The sequence below is a fragment of the Embiotoca jacksoni genome, unplaced genomic scaffold (assembly GCF_022577435.1).
Source record: "Embiotoca jacksoni isolate LCO1_2020_lvr unplaced genomic scaffold, fEmbJac1.0.p SCAF_30, whole genome shotgun sequence".
In the NCBI taxonomy this organism is placed as follows: Eukaryota; Metazoa; Chordata; class Actinopteri; family Embiotocidae; genus Embiotoca; species Embiotoca jacksoni.
Genome location: NW_027185382.1, coordinates 5,235,207 through 5,250,832, shown reverse-complemented (window position 1 = coordinate 5,250,832; position 15,626 = coordinate 5,235,207). Strand labels below are relative to the sequence as shown.

At 46.9% G+C, this 15,626-nt stretch overlaps 2 protein-coding genes across 2 annotated transcripts; one reads left to right on the top strand and one right to left on the bottom strand.

The window, feature by feature from the left end:
• Positions 1–1,019: 1,019 nt before the first annotated feature.
• On the bottom strand, positions 1,020–3,873 carry LOC138207109 (ras-related protein ralB-B-like). Its single transcript, XM_069164130.1, has 5 exons — positions 3,587–3,873; positions 2,729–2,876; positions 2,443–2,651; positions 1,966–2,140; positions 1,020–1,888 (listed from the first exon to the last, which is right to left on the bottom strand). Exons 2-5 carry the CDS (start codon positions 2,840–2,842, stop codon positions 1,781–1,783), a joined length of 606 nt encoding a protein of 201 aa, XP_069020231.1. The 5' UTR covers positions 2,843–2,876; positions 3,587–3,873; the 3' UTR covers positions 1,020–1,780.
• Positions 3,874–5,697: 1,824 nt separating this feature from the next.
• Positions 5,698–13,702, top strand: LOC138207147 (inhibin beta B chain-like). The gene is made up of 2 exons (XM_069164185.1): positions 5,698–6,746; positions 9,290–13,702. The coding sequence occupies exons 1-2, from the start codon at positions 6,353–6,355 to the stop codon at positions 10,063–10,065; spliced, it is 1,170 nt and encodes a 389-aa protein (XP_069020286.1). The 5' UTR covers positions 5,698–6,352; the 3' UTR covers positions 10,066–13,702.
• The last annotated feature ends 1,924 nt before the right edge of the window (positions 13,703–15,626 follow it).

Below are 15,626 nucleotides of genomic sequence, written 5' to 3'. Positions count from 1 at the left end.
AACACAAATCGACGGAGAAGTTTCTAGAAGAGTCTGTATGTTGGAAGAAGAGAGAATAAGTCCAGAAATATTTCATCTTATTTGATGTTGTCCTCAAATAAAACTTTAAAGGAATAAAAAGTGACTTTTAAAGCAGATTTTTGCAGAAATTCATGATTTAAGTTGTTCAGATTTTCAGAGTAAAAGTTCATAGAAACGGAGGCTGCTGCACTTCTCAATGTTAAATTCATTTGTTTGGTCAAAACTGAAGCCACGGCGCCACCTAGTGGTTCATCTGATAACTGAGCAGCTACGCGACAGAACTTCATCTTATTCCCATATTTTAGCATTGTAATTAAGAGATCTGTTTTAACTTTTATTATTACAGAAAATAGAAATATTATAAATTAATAATACAATAAGGTCCGAGCCTTTTTATTTCCACATGAAGCCTCGGTCAGTTCTGGTTTCCTGCTCCTACAGTCTGTGTTTCTGCTTCATCTTCTTACCAATTCTTCATATAATTGTCTTTTTGTGTCTTTCATTGTGTATTTTCTCTCATGTTAAATGTGACTACTTTTATACATCAGGTCGTAATTCCTGTTTTCTTTTACTACAGGTTTTATCATCATTTCATTATTTGATCAGTTTTATTTAAATCAGGTGAACTGATGCAAAATCTGTCAAATTTCACATAATAAAAGATATAAACTGCTTCTTTTCTGCTAACATTTAATTTATTGTAAATCTTTACTACCACAACCAAACATGACCGAATTTGTGGAGCTGTTTGGTGAAAACCAATCCTGAATTATTTTCTTTTAGTGATGACGAATGCTCCAGTGATTGTCGATTAATTTAAGAAGCATGTAACCTGGTGGTACTTTTAAAGAAAACTGAGATTTCCTTCAAATAAAAAGCTCAATTTCATACAACATTTGTAACTTTTGTGAAGTTTATTCTCGATATGTAGAAGTATTCTGTGTGAATAAAAGACACTAACTACCAAATAAACAGCTGCAGCGATGGAAGACGTCCAATCAGAGGATCAATCGGTCGTTTATTATCAGCCGTCTCCGAGTGGACAACACAAACACGTCAGGAACAGGACCGAGCGACTCTTTAGTGATTTAAATAGATTCCCTTTGATTATAAGGTTTATTGATCAGGGAGGTGCAGGAGGAGGCTTCATACAAAAGGAGTGTTCGAGTTAAATATCAGGAATGTGTGAGGAAAGATACAGAGAGGGAAGATGGACGACAGTTTACATCTGAGCCGACAGGAAACCACCTCTGTTCAGAGTGAGAGCGCCACCTTAAAGCTGGACTTCACAAACCTGACGGTCCTTTTTGTTTCTCCACATTAAAACACGCTGAACTCTCAGAGAGGAAAGGAGAGCACGCCGTAAGTATGCGGACACGTCCGGCCGCCTGGCTTCGGGTCACCTCCGTAAAAAAGAAGCGGTTCTCCGAGTGTGGAGGGAAGAACCGGGACAGGATGCCGACCTGGACCCGGTCCAGCAGCTGTGGGAGGATCCGGCGCTGCGAGCCGGGAGGCTGTTAGAGCAAATCACACACAGGTGAGGTGTCCACATACTTTAGGCCAGAATCTGCACATACACAGGAAGCAGTCAGGGAGGATTTTCACATTAAAAGGAGGTGAGAGGAAGTCGTTTTAATTTGAAGAAGGGGATGCTAGAGTGATAAGAGGACCGTGCAGGTGAGTCAGGAGTTTCCCGCCCCGCCTGTCTGCGTCAGTTTATTTTGGTTTTGGCCCGTCGTCACCGCGGCGTCTCGTCCAGTTAAAGTAAGCAGCAGTGCTTCTTCTTCTTCTTGCCGCTTGGCCCGTTTTTGTCTTTGCTCTCCGCCATTTTTTTCTTGCGCACCTCCCTCATGAGGTCGAAGAACACCTGTGAGACAGAGGGAGACGGGTTACCACAACAACAGCTCAGACCTCCTCCTCCTCCTCCTCCTGTTGTTTGTGTACCTTGTCCACGTTGGCTCTCGTCTTGGCCGACGTCTCCACGTACTGGACGCCCCACTCGTTGGCCTTCGCTGTGGCCTCGTCGGCGGACACCTGGCGCCGCTCCTCCAGGTCCGACTTGTTCCCCACCAGGAGGAGCGGGATGGCCTCCTCCTCCTTCACCCGCAGGATCTGCTCCCTGGTACAAACACAGACGGGATGTATCACTCGGAGGGGATCTTCTGCAGCTGAAACAACTCTGATTTCAAATATTCAATGATGCAGATACGTTTCTAAACTACGATAGTTTTGCCTTTTACTTATTTTTTATTTTTTTAGCCCTAACTGCACTATTTTTCTGTAAAACAAACTTGAAATGTTTAAAAAAAAAAAAAAAAAAAAACCTCTGCCTCAGACAATCTTCAGACTTCAGAAATCAATAAGAGTTTGATTGCGTTATTGATTGATTGATCGATGAGGACATGTCAAACAGTGACAGACCTGAACTCGGACGTGGCGGTGAAGGACTCGTGCTCCGTGATGGAGAAGACGAGCAGGAAGCCCTCTCCGCTGCGGAAGTAGTTGTCCCTGATGGCGGCGTAGTCCTCCTGACCCGCCGTGTCCAGGATGTCGATCTGGACGTCCTCGCCGTCCAGCACCACCTTCTTCCTGTAGCTGTCCGCCTTGGTGGGCTCGTAGTCCTCCACAAACTGAGAGGACACACCGGGTTAGGAGACAGGGGGCAGGAACAGAGGGGCTCATGGGAAACGGGGTCCTGGAGTCTCACCTCGTCGTACATGAACTGCAGGGTGAGGGCGGACTTCCCCACGCCGCCGCTGCCCACCATGATCACCTTGTGGAGGACCAGAGAGGTCTGGTTCTTGTTCTTCCCAGAGGCCATGACTCTGGTCTGGTCAGCCCCGAGGACTGAACACCTGCAGAGACAGACGGGACAAAATAAAACACTAAAATGGGATGAAAAAACTTTCTCACACCTTCAACGAATTTTGAAACAGACCTGCAACAAAATATCAGACATTTAATGTATAAAACCAGATGTTTTTTATTTGATTAACTCATTAATAGTATTAATTAGTGAAGGGGCCCACAGAGACCAGCTGAGCCCAGGACCCAGGTTCTGGCTCTGCGCCCGTGTAAACACTGTGCTGGGATGTTGGGGGATACCAACACGTCAGTGACCTTTCCAGCTGCTCCATGTGCGGGCTGCTGGCGCCAACATGAGGGCAGGAGACCAGAACCAGAGAAACAGCTCCGACTCCATGAACATGGTGGCCGGCTGTCCTAAAAGAGGAAGCCCGGGTCGTCCTGCTTCAGCTTCCTCCCTGTTTGAACCGGCTGACAGCTGGTAACGACTTTCTACCAAACACCAAACGTCCACTTCTGCTCTTCCAGATTCCCGCCTTCAGCCTCAGTAACGCCTCTGATTGGACGAAGGTTTGAACACAACTCCCCTGCGGCGGCTGCTATTGGCTGGTTGCGATGTCACTCAGCGCGCATAGCTAGCCAGCGCCAGATAACGCTTTCTTTGCCTTCAGCAAAACATAAACCGACATTAAAGCGCTCGTCGGCCGAGAAGAGAGTCTGAAGTCCGCCGGAACTACGGAGGGAAAGTGCGCAGACTCACCCGCTGATGCGTCTTCCTGTCGTTGACGGATAAATCCGACGCACACCCAACTTTTCCGGAGTTCCCCGGGAGTCCGCGCCCCACCTCGTACCCGGATCCAGCAGAGATGGTCTCTGTCTGGGAGGAGGTGTCACTCCGCAGAGAAAACATGACCGACGGGGCGAGCAGCCATGACTGTTGATCTCTGATCAATACACAAACGATTCAACCGATCTGGTATAAACGGTCCTGAAACACTTTGTCATTTCATCACCGTCCGTGAAATGTCGGTTCGTTTTACTGGCACCGCGACATGAACAAACCGGACAACCGGACACCGAGTGACACCTCTCACTTTCTCCTTCCTCTCAGGTGGAGGCAGGCAACAAGAACCGGAAGTGACGTCACGGAATTCCTTGATTAATTTCACTCAAAATCCATCTTTCTGTTGATTTTGTTATTTATTTTAATAATTTGTTATATTCTTTAATCATTGCTCGTCTTTTAAACACTCAACTTTATTTCTACGGCACCTTTCCTGTAACTACAGCTGATTTTTATGTATTTTACAGATTCACTTTTTTCTGTTTGTTCACAGAACATCTGGATGAATAAAACATTAAAAGTACAGTAAAGTTACTTGGATCCATAAAGCATCATCAGCAGTTCATAATAAATATGCAAACCTTATTCTTTCTGGGTCCTGGGCTGGTAAATAATAGTTTGTTTACATTGCAGTCAAATTTCCTGGAGAAATTAATCATGAGTTGTTCTGATTAAGTTTAATAAACCAGCTGTTATTTTTGTTCCCACGTTTTACAGTTCAATCTCAATAATCCCAGTTTTATTTTCATACATCCTCTGCAGCATTTGATAACCATTATTATCTCTAGTTTTGTTGTATTAGTGTCACAGTATCTTTGTTTTATTTAACAGGGACGGACTTTATACGGTTTTATTTTGGGGTTGTAGTTCCATCATTTGGAACAAAGATGGCGCCATTTCACCACTTTACATGCATGTGCTCCAGATGAGCTCACTGACGGGTCACACTCCTTCATGAGGTCACACACCAACGTTTAATGCCCTGAATGTGTCCTTAAAGGAGCTGCAGGTTGATTTAAACTTTGAAAACAGCTGTGTCCTGTTGTTGCATACTTTTATGGACTTTTCAGAATAAAAGCAGACATATTAGTATCTTTGGAAACTTTTAAATTCAGATTTTTTTTTTTAAATCCATGCAGGTGGAATAAATTGAATCGGATCAGGGTGGCGTGAGGGGCTCAAACAGAGCCGACCTGTTCGTGTTTCTGTGTGTTGTGATAATCAGAAGCTGAAAGGTCGAAGGTCACCCCAGCTCCTGCTCCTCCTGCTCCTCCTGCTCCTCCTGCTGCATGTGTCGTGTTGCAACGAGCTGATTTGGTTTGGAGTTTTCACTCACAAATGCTGGTGTCTGGACGTCCTGCCGTGTCTCAGACTGTCATTAAGCCAAGCTGTTGCGGATTGTGTCGCATTTGACGAGAAAGACTCGGCTGGTTTGAATATTTGAATGCGTTTCTCTGGGTTGTAAAAATGAGCTGAGATTAACTGTGACTTTATCTGACGTTTTAATCGGGACCTATTTCATTTAAAACTCATCTATCTACAGTTTGTAAATTCTTCTAGTAATATTTGGCAGAGTTTGGATGATGTCTTTCATCATTGAATCAAACACATCTGATGTTGTTCATGTTTTCTGCAGACCTTCTTTCATGCACATCCTGGCTGCAGCTTCCCTGCAGGACTCCATTCATTTCCGGTTTGGCTGTGATTGATGATCTGACCCGGCAGTGTTCAGCTAAATCATGAAGTTGTTTCTGTGTGAAAAAAGTGGATTAGTAGAAGCAGATTGTTCAATAACTGTTTATAACCTGTTTATGATCCTCTTCAGGTCTCTGCAGGAACATTAAGAATCCCTTCAGGAGTAATTCACTGATTCCTCCTCAGGGAGTGATATTAACACCGCCCATCCTCTCTGCCCTCGCTTTCCTCATTGGCCCCGCCCACCTGGTTTTGCCCCCCCCCACCCCCGTATATAAAAAAGTTTGCACAGTGCGCCGGCTCCTGAGTCTCAGACGCCAGAATGGAAACGCTCCTCGGTGCGCTCTCTTGCACACCTCCTTCTCCTCCTCCTCCTCCTCATCTTCTTCTCCTTCTTAATTGCGCATCGGCACTCCGGCAGCAGCACACTGGGAGTCAGCAGCGCGGCCGTTTGAACTGTGTTTAGAGAGTGAAACAGTGAGGATGATGATGATGATGATGATGGTGCGGTCTGTTGATTGAAGCTGAGAAATGCTCCAGAGGGATTTGGAATCACTTCTTCTTCTTCTTCTTCTTCTTCGTCAGTGGAATATGTTGAAGGGAGACTTCCAGCGGGGCTGATGCTGATTACTGAAACCATGCACGCGCTCTGCTTGTGACGGAGGTGATGGTGTTTGAGTGAAGCTGCTCCAAACTCCACGCAGAGTCCCCGCCAAGCGGAGAAAGAGACTGAGCGCCCCGCTGCTGAGAAGGACCGAGGACATCCATGTAACGATGTCATAAAGAGTTTCCTGCTCACACACCTTCCAGTGGATGGAAATAAACTGCACCGAGGGGCATCCGAGTGCGTCAGACCTGAGCGGGCTGCCGTTACGCACGGAGACGGCCCGGGGCTGAAGGGAACCACACTCACACTCACACTCCGTTTTATGATTTAACGACGAAAAAAGAGGGAACGAAGTTATTATTCTCCTCCTCAGACAGAAAATGAGGATCTGTCTGTTCCGACTGGCACTCTTCGTGGCTTGTGTCCTCTCCATCAGCTGCACCGCTGCGCCCGGCACGGAGGCAGAGGCGCACACGGCGTCCCGGGATACCTGCGCGTCCTGCGGCGTCGCTCAGCCGGAGGACCCCGAATCGGGGCGGCTGAACGGGGACTTCCTGGAGGCGGTCAAGAGGCACATCCTGAGCAGGCTGCAGATGCGGGAGAGGCCCAACATCACGCACCCGGTTCCGAAGGCGGCCATGGTGACGGCGCTGCGGAAGCTCCACGCCGGGAAGCTGCGGGACGACGGCAGGGTGGAGATCCCCAACCTGGACGGACATCCGATGAACAACGAGGTGGAGGAGAGCTCGGAGATCATCAGCTTTGCGGAGAAAGGTGCGTGAAGGAAAGGAAATATTAACCTTCTTTATCTTTTGGCTTCATTTGGAGACATACATCTCTCATTTCTCTGGAGAAAGTTCCATCTGGTTTCAGTTAAATATACGTTTTTCTTATTGATTTTATTAAAACAAACCACAGAAGGACAGAACAGCCACTGAAGTCTGAACTGATTTAAATAACAAGCAGGAAATATCTTGATTTCTGTTGTAAGAAATTGGAAATGATAAAGGTTCAAACAGAACATTAAAAATAAAAAACTGGAAAATGTGTCTGAGATAATGAGGGTGGCAGCAGGAGCTGCTTTACTCTAAAAAAAGAGAGAAATGGAGTCCAAAACACGCAGACAGAAAACTGGTCTTTGACTTTTATGGAGAGTTTTTATGAGGCTGCAGGACACTTGTTGTTCTGATGAAAACCAAGATGTGAAAAGATATTTGAAACATGAAGCTCAGGTGCTGCTGGGGACACTCATCCAGCTCCACTGTGTGTGAGTGTCTTTACACACTGACTGAGTGAGTGAGAAACAACCCAGGGAACATCCTGATGTTGAACAGATGTTGATGCAAAGGCCTGAAAACTCGCCAAAATAAAAGCGGCGAGCATGTGCGGCTGCTACCTGGTAGTTTGTGTGTCTTTGGTGTGCGGACTTGGTCTCCTTCTTCAGGCTTGTTTTACACTCTCTCTTGGCAGTCGTCATTTGTTGGTTGTTCCCAGTGTAAACACCTCTGTTGAAGTCTGGCGAATGGCTCCAGTTTGGTCTCATTTAAAAGTGTGTTTGGTTTGTTTTCTGACACTTCTGTTCAGGGAGTTGTGAGATAAATGAAAGCTTGTGATGTTGCAGGTCTGTCAGCAAAAGACTTGTAAAAATGAGAGAGAATTTGAATGGACGCTGGTGGACGGAGAGCTGAACTTGGATGTTCCAGCTTGACCTGCTGTGCTGCGTTCATGTGAGTGAGAGAGCGCTGGACATCCGGCCTTCTGGCGTGTGTCCCGGTGTTGTGTTCACTGTCCAGACCCGGCAGCCTCTCTGGTGTCGGCGGAGGTTTTCTCCCCGCTGAGAGCCTTTTCTGCTCTCAGATGTTTCTCTCTGTGGCCGCTGTGTTGCAGACCTTCCACCTCGGCGCCGTCCTCCTGCCAGTTGGCTGCGTTTCCGGCGCCGAGCGGCTGCCAGCGGGGACGTGGCACGGCGTCAAGGCTCCCAGGAACAATTTACTCAGAGCCGGCTGAAAGGAGCTGAAAATGATCAACGGCGCCACCTGCTTCACCCACGAGTGTGTCTGTGTGTTACCACACTGTGTGTGTCTGAAACATCTGCTGGACTGGACCTGTGTGTGTGTGTGTGTGTGTGTGTGTGTGTGTGTGTGTGTGTGTGTGTTTGTGTGTGTGTTTATGTGTGCCTCAGTAAAGACTCTTGGCGTGTTGCTGAGCGTCCTGTTGTGGTTGTTGATGTGGTTGTTGTTGTTGTTTTTATTGTTGTGATGATCGTTGTGGTTGTTGTTGTTTTTGTTGTGGTTGTTGTGATGGTCGTTGTTTTTGTTGTTACATCAAAATGCAGCAGCTGAACATGAAGTCATGTGTAACTTCCGACCTCGGTTTGTATTCGACAGTCAGTTCCAGGTTTACATCATTTTCTCAGGAAATCATGAAGAACTGACATCACGTCAGATAAAGGCTTATTTCCTGGTTTTATTTCCTGGTTTTTGTTGTGAAACGTTTCCTGGCCTGATTCAAGTCAGAAATACTGGAAGTTATTAAAAACAGCTGAAACAGCAGCCTTTTCAGAATAAAAGCCCAGGAGGACCTGATGCGTGCGGCGCGGCTCTGAAACAGAAGTCATGAATGATTGTGGAATAAAGAGAAGGATGTGAGAGGCTCCTCCACTTCCTGGTCTGAGCAGCTGAGCAGGTCTCGGGTGCCGACGGGTGAACGTGCACCACCTGGCGGTCAGAGACGAGCCGTGATGGACGAGGTCGCTGCTCCGCTCTCCTCCTGAACGCTCTGCAGCCCTTCATCCTCTGACACGCTGCTTTCACACCAGCTGTCGGCTTCGGTTTCTCCCACTGGGCTCCGCTCAGTTCAGGAGGTTCACACCTGATCAAAGGCTCTAATCTTCTTCACCTGACAGCTGTCAATCAGCTCCTCCGCGTGCTCCCTCCTTTGTGACCATCTGGAGGAACAGATGAGGTCCATTAGATGTTTTCTGAACTCGGGACCAAACCTTCCTCCTGACGGGCGCACCGGCTCGCTGATGAAACCCACGGAGAGACATCAGAGTCCTTTTGTTCTCGCTTGAGTATTTGTAGTTGTTGTGAGGGAGCGATGTTCTGATCCAGACAGAGATGTTGAATGAACGCTGCCTCACGGTGAGGACAGTGCGGCTCCAGAGGATCTGTCAGGCAGCGCTGCTCTCTGTAACCCGCCGGGCCCGGTGTCCCGCTCCAGTCTGGTTCTGTGCTCCTCCAGAGGAGAGTCGGTCTGAACTTTGTTCCGGCCCGTCCTTCTGTGTCGTTAACGTCTGCTGTGTTTCTGCTCCTCAGATGAAATGGTGACGTCCAAGTCCAGCCTGTTCTTCCTGATCTCCAGCGAGGGGAACCAGAACCTGTTTGTGACGCAGGCCACCCTCTGGCTCTACTTCAAGCTGCTGCCGGCCGCTCTGGAGGTGCGCGGCCGGCGGAAGGTGACGGTGAAGGTGTACTACCAGGAGCCCGGCCTGGGCAGCAAGTGGAACCTGGTGGAGAAGCGGGTGGAGCTGAAGCGCAGCGGCTGGCACACCTTCACGCTCACCGACGCCGTGCAGCTGGTGTTCGAGAAGGGCGACCGGCGGCAGAACCTGGACGTGCGCTGCGAGGGCTGCGAGGCGGAGGGCGTCACGCCTCTCCTGCTCAACCTCAACGACGAGTCCCACCGGCCCTTCCTGGTGGTCCGGGCCCGGCAGGCCGACAACAAGCACCGCATCCGCAAGCGCGGGCTGGAGTGCGACGGCAGCAGCAACCTGTGCTGCCGCCAGCAGTTCTACATAGACTTCCGACTGATCGGCTGGAACGACTGGATCATCGCGCCCTCCGGATACTTTGGGAACTACTGTGAGGGGAACTGCCCCGCCTACATGGCGGGCGTCCCCGGCTCGGCCTCGTCCTTCCACACAGCGGTGGTGAACCAGTACCGCATGCGGGGGATGAGCCCGGGCTCCATGAACTCCTGCTGCATCCCCACCAAGCTCAGCACCATGTCCATGCTGTACTTCGACGACGAGTACAACATCGTCAAGCGGGACGTTCCCAACATGATCGTGGACGAGTGCGGCTGCGCCTGAGAGCGCCGCCCGCCGGTCTAACGTGGAACTGAAGAAGCTCACAGATTCACATTATTACAATGAATATAGAAACAGAATATTTATGGACGACGGAGAAAACAAGCGCACACACATCCTCATCCACACATATCTACTCACACTCATGTATGCCTGCACAGAGACTTGTACATATATTTATGTTTGTTGATATATTTCCTCTGGTGGAAGAAACAATTCAGCCTCCTGCAAACAGACGTGAAGAGTTCTCCTGTGAACTCTAGCGGCCACTTTGGAAACCACGGATAGCTGATGAGATCAGTCTCAGACCGGGAGGTTCCCCGAAGTGTGCCGGACTCAACCTGCGAGCCTTTAAAAGCAGCCGCGTCGCAGCAGGAGCTCCTCCAACTCCACCTGCAAGGTGAGAGCAGCGTCTCCAGAGGAGACACGAGCAGCCCGGCTCGGCCGAGTCCGCTTTTCACCAACGCCGAAGACGTCTTCGCGCCGCCAACGTACAGCACTTCTGGCCCGGAGTCCCGTTTACACTCCGAAGAACTTTCCTCCTCGTAGCCAACATTCAGATGCATTCCAGAGAAATTCTTTCCACGGCGACAAAACCCTGAAATAATTCTCCAAAAGTTGGAGTGAAGGCAGAACTGTGAGGCGTCACACCTGAAGTTCACAGTTCGGAGCAGAAACACTGCAGCTGGAGAGGATTTCAAATCAAATGACCAATACGTTTCTCACGTTTCAAATTAGTGGACTCAATATTCTTTTGTCTTTTCTTCAATTTATAACCTTTAATTACCTGATACCTGACGTCTCCCGTCAAACCACAAAATTAGGCACCAAACCCAAGACTCTCCTTCAGGTTTGGATTTGAGCCGGTGAGATATGAACGTGTGAAACACAACATCTGACGTCCAGGGAAGGAGAACACGTCGGACCTTTCTTTCAGATGAAGTGTTGAACCTGGAGACGAGCCGGAGCTGCCGGTCCGATCAGAGTTGTCCAAAGTTTCCAGGTTGTTCACTGAGCGCTCCTTCTTGGTCTTTACATCATTAAAGTTAAAAACCATCCTTTAGTTTTCCGCAGTAATGTGTTAAACAAACAGTCTGTAGCGGTGAGAGCGGCAAGTGAAGACCAAGTGAACATCAGGAGTGACGTCACATTTTTCTGTCTTCGTCGGGACGTTGGCAGCGAACGGTTTCCTTCAGCTCCTCGGTGAGGAGGACGGTCCGACTGCCTCCGGTCACAAATCCTTCGACGTGTCTCGGAGTGAAAAGCTGCCGCGTCGCAGCTTCGCTTCGATAGCACTTGCAGAGTGAAATGCCTTTAAGAAGCCCGACGTGGCGCAGCGCTGCCCACCGTCCTTCTTTGGGAAAATGAATAAGTGCCGCATGAGCTATGCAATGTATAGTATTTACCCAGATATCAGACAAGCTGAAGCTCCAGTGACAGACGATCAGCAATACTTGAAACGTGAGCGCGGCGGGCCGAGGCGGGCGGCGGGCGATCCAAACGCATCGATACGCTTCTGAAGACGAAGAAACTTCAAATAAAGAAAGAGAAGATGTACAGTTGGAAAGAATCAGAAAGCCAGCAGGACATTTGACCTGCCGGTGGTTCGGTCTCTTTTCTCTACTCAACACTGAAGCAGCTCCTCGACTCACCGCTGTTCTGCACTTAACACTGCGTATTTTCACCTTTATGGATCAACAAAAATACACAAGATGGAGGATCTTCATTTGTTTTTTTAAAGATTTGTTTGCTGTGATTTAAACATTTTATTGCATCTCTTCCAGTAAAGTTGATTTTTGACCCAAACAAACAGGCACTTGAACGAAAACGCTCCTCAATTCAGCTTTATTCATGTTTCATATTCATCCCTTCACATCAGAGCAGCACAAACAAACTGAGTGAACAATACATTTATGAATAATAACAATGTAGATTAAAGAAAATGAGAGATTTGAAATTATAATTGTTAAAAATCAACAAATAAAATTCAGTAAAACAAAATAAAAGCCAGGAATAAAAACAACAATTCAAATTTAAAGACGTTTCTCCAAACTAAAAGCCAGATTTTAGTCTATTTTAGTATCTCGTATATCTCGTAAGCAAAATATCCAACAAGGTGAAAGGTGTAATACACCTGCATGTCCACTAGAGGACAGCGTGTCACGCTTTTCCTCGCTGTCGCATAAAATAGGAAAAATGTCTTTGAAGAAACCCACGTAAATTGACCCCGGGCTATGACCTTTGTTACGTGACGTGCGTCGGCTTTGGTGGCGTAAATAGTCAGAATACAAAAGCACTGAAGTCCGAAGGGGGCGTGGCTAGAGTCGTGGAAAAAGAGACGAGGGTTTCTTTAAGAAAAATCATCTCCTAACTTCTAAATTCTTTCAACGTTTGAGGTAAACCCCTGACACGCTGCCCTCTAGTGGACCAGCAGCTGTATTACACCCTTTACTTTGAAACAATGTTGGCTATTATAAGATGGAAAAGAAGATGTTTCAGTTCAAGCTTCAGTTGGTTTGGTTCAAAAATCAACTTTACTGCAACGGAAGCAAAATAAAATGTTTTTATCACAGTAAATAAAACTGAAAACTGAAATTAAGATCTTCCAACTGAGGTATTTTTATTGATACATAAATAAATATCATTGCAGCATCATTTATTTTATTGGATGATTTTACATTTGTATATATCTTAATTTTAGGGGATTAAAAGCGAAAAAGGTTCAAAACTTCTGTCGTGGAGGATATAAACTGAGAGAAAATGTAAAGTATGATCAGACGTAGTGCGTCTCTACATGAATAAAGAACCTGTTGGGTTCCACTTCTGCTCGAGCACTTCTCCTGTGTGGAGAGTAAAAGAGGCTAACTGGGGCTAACTTTGACCCAAATGCGATGCATGAATAGTGATTTTTAAATGACTGGATCCCGGCGGAGTTCCCATCGCGGCCCGTTTGGCACCGTAACACACTTTGAGACACACTTTCAGTCACTTTGACATTTTCAGGTTAAACGTGGAAGCGGCCTGTTATTTTATACGTGGGCTCCAACACTCGCAGGTGCACATTAAGGAGACGTACCTGAGCATCCCGTCCCGCTCATTATCCCACCTGTCCCGGCCTGCTGCCCGCCGCTCGACCCCGGACGCCCGTTTCTCTGCTCGTTCTTCAAACCTGTTAGAATATTTGCACTGAGGAGTTACGTGACTAGTAATAAGACAAATAAATAGAAACTGCCATTGAAAACAAAAGTTATTTTTATAGAAGTAAAATTGAGCTCTGTTCAAATGTATTCTGCCGAATCATGGAACCAAAGAGGCCAAGAGGTTTAGCTGTTGAAAGATGTTTTTGTTGTTGACTTTGTGGGAGTTAAAGAGGCCTAAACACTGTATCAGGGTATAATATCAGTCCATTATCAGCTTAATCTCTTTTCTATTTTCTACCTAGACATGGAATATTTCATATTTTTTCATCAGATTCCTTAAATATTCCGTAGTTTTCTTTCTTCTTTTTGTTAGAATCATTTAGAGTGAAGCACATCCGGTCCCTGTACAGTCCATGTAACATATCAATATGCTTTTGAAATATTTTGTTCTTTGTAATTGTTGAGAAATAAATTTGTTATTACCACTCGTATGGTTTTGTTGTTGACGCTGCTGGTTTTTCTGGTGACTCACTCACTCAGAACTTCCCTCTGATGTCACAGAGTTTTCCAGCTGACTGTCAATCATCTCTTAAAATAAAGTATTCATCCATAATCAGCAGGTTTTGGGCAATTCATACACCTGAACTGCTCTACAGTTTTTGAAGTTGACAGTTGTAGTAAACTTTATGTTCTCCAGTTAGGACCAGTGCATTGTGGGTGTTTTACAGGCGGACACCAGTGTGGTCTGACTTCATTAAATTTGACCACGAGTTTCAAACGGCTGGGTATCGATACGAGACGTCACTTTAAGGACTATAAACAGCACTTTTTAAATTAAGCAGTTTATAGGATCAATAAATAAAAGATAAAAAATCACCGAATATTCCTTTAAAGAAGCAGAAATGTAAGAATTTCTCTGTTCTCTGGAGGATTTTTAGCAGAATTTCAAAATAAAATGCTCAGTGAAGTCAGAAACACCCAGATTAAGGAGGCGCGTGTGTGTTTGCTGGATGTTTGGACTTCAAAATGATTTAAAAAGCTGCAGGCTGACTGACAGCTGCACTCGGCACATTCCTGCTGCAGCACTTGATTTTTTGCTGAGAAACATGAAGTCGTTTCTTAGGACCGGGAGGAAGAACAGACCACTACACAGCTCTCCATGTGTCCACTCAGTCACACAAAGGCTCCAAACAGGCCTAATTATACCTAAACAAATCTCAGCGGAGCTCCAGGGGTCAAGTGTTCGACCTTTAGGGTCACACGCGGCCTGATTGGGAGGCGGCACGCACTCGGCTGCTTTACAGTTCTGTCGGGAGACTCGTGGTTCTCCGTCGTTTGGAGCCTCAGACGCAAAACTTCAGAAAGGAAATATCTGGAGGTGCACAACATGCCACTCAATCACTCGTATAATTGCCCCAAAAAATAACCACCTGAGTGTCAGCTGGAGAGATGTTTTCGTGGAGTGGTTTGAAATGATATGTTTCAGAGAGAAAACCAGTCGCCTCCTAATCTGACGGCTGACGACGTCGTCAGGAACGACACGACGAGACACGGAGGACGACGTCAAACAGAGAGAATGATTAATGATTCACGTCGAGGTTATTCTGTCAGCACAAACGTTCACTCCTCCTTGGTTCAGTTTGAGGGTCATCTAGTTTATACTTATTGAAAATGAGTTGGCGTAAATGTTGGAAGGGTTTGTTAGCATCTCATCACAAATAGGATAAAAAACTACTTTTTGAGCCTTTCCAGTTACGGCCATCTTTGTTCTTTAATTGCGTCAGAAAAATCTTGATTTAGCGAAGAACAAGTGAAATATCAACAGTTTCTGATGCTAACAAAATGATGACATTTTTCTTGGAACACACGAACACTTAATGTTAAAACAACTGACAGGAAGAAGTATTTTAAAAAGTCATTAAACCCGTAGCAGGTTGAATTTCTCGTTATTTGCTTGAGTTTTCTTGGAAGCACCATCTAGTGGTCTGTGGTGGAACTGAACGCCTCTTCAAAATAAAAGCAGGCAGTATGTTTACTCAGGCATGAAGCGGAGAGCGAAGCTGTCAGGTGACAGCGGAGAGCTGTTTCATCACGTCGCCGCCAACGGAGAATGTTAATGAACGGGCCGTGAGCGAACACGCCGTCAGGCCGAAGCCGTTACATGTGACAGCGTGGCGAGCTCTGACAGACACGAGCGGGACGCCGTGTGCTCTCTCGGCTGACTCAGGAGGAACAGATCTAATTTGTTTCAGAACAAGGCGACGTTACCGTCTCTACGGTTTGTGACGAGGCGGTACCTGTCGCCTGGAGAAAAGGTCCGGACACAGGAGCTGCCATCTCTCCTCAGGTCTGCAGCGTCCTCCGACCCGAGCCGGAAACAGAAGAAAGAATCACATCAGAGGAGCCGAGAGGACGTCGATGTCC

Bases quoted from the DNA above. Each gene is read 5' to 3' on its own strand.
- LOC138207147 (XM_069164185.1), top strand. From the start codon at position 6,353: ATGAGGATCTGTCTGTTCCGACTGGCACTCTTCGTGGCTTGTGTCCTC. The intron at 6,747-9,289 runs GTGCGTGAAGGA...TCTGCTCCTCAG, and splicing joins CATCAGCTTTGCGGAGAAAG to ATGAAATGGTGACGTCCAAG.
- LOC138207109 (XM_069164130.1), bottom strand. From the start codon at position 2,842: ATGGCCTCTGGGAAGAACAAGAACCAGACCTCTCTGGTCCTCCACAAG. The intron at 2,652-2,728 runs GTGAGACTCCAG...GTGTCCTCTCAG, and splicing joins TGCAGTTCATGTACGACGAG to TTTGTGGAGGACTACGAGCC. The intron at 2,141-2,442 runs GTCTGTCACTGT...TGTTTGTACCAG, and splicing joins ACCGCCACGTCCGAGTTCAG to GGAGCAGATCCTGCGGGTGA.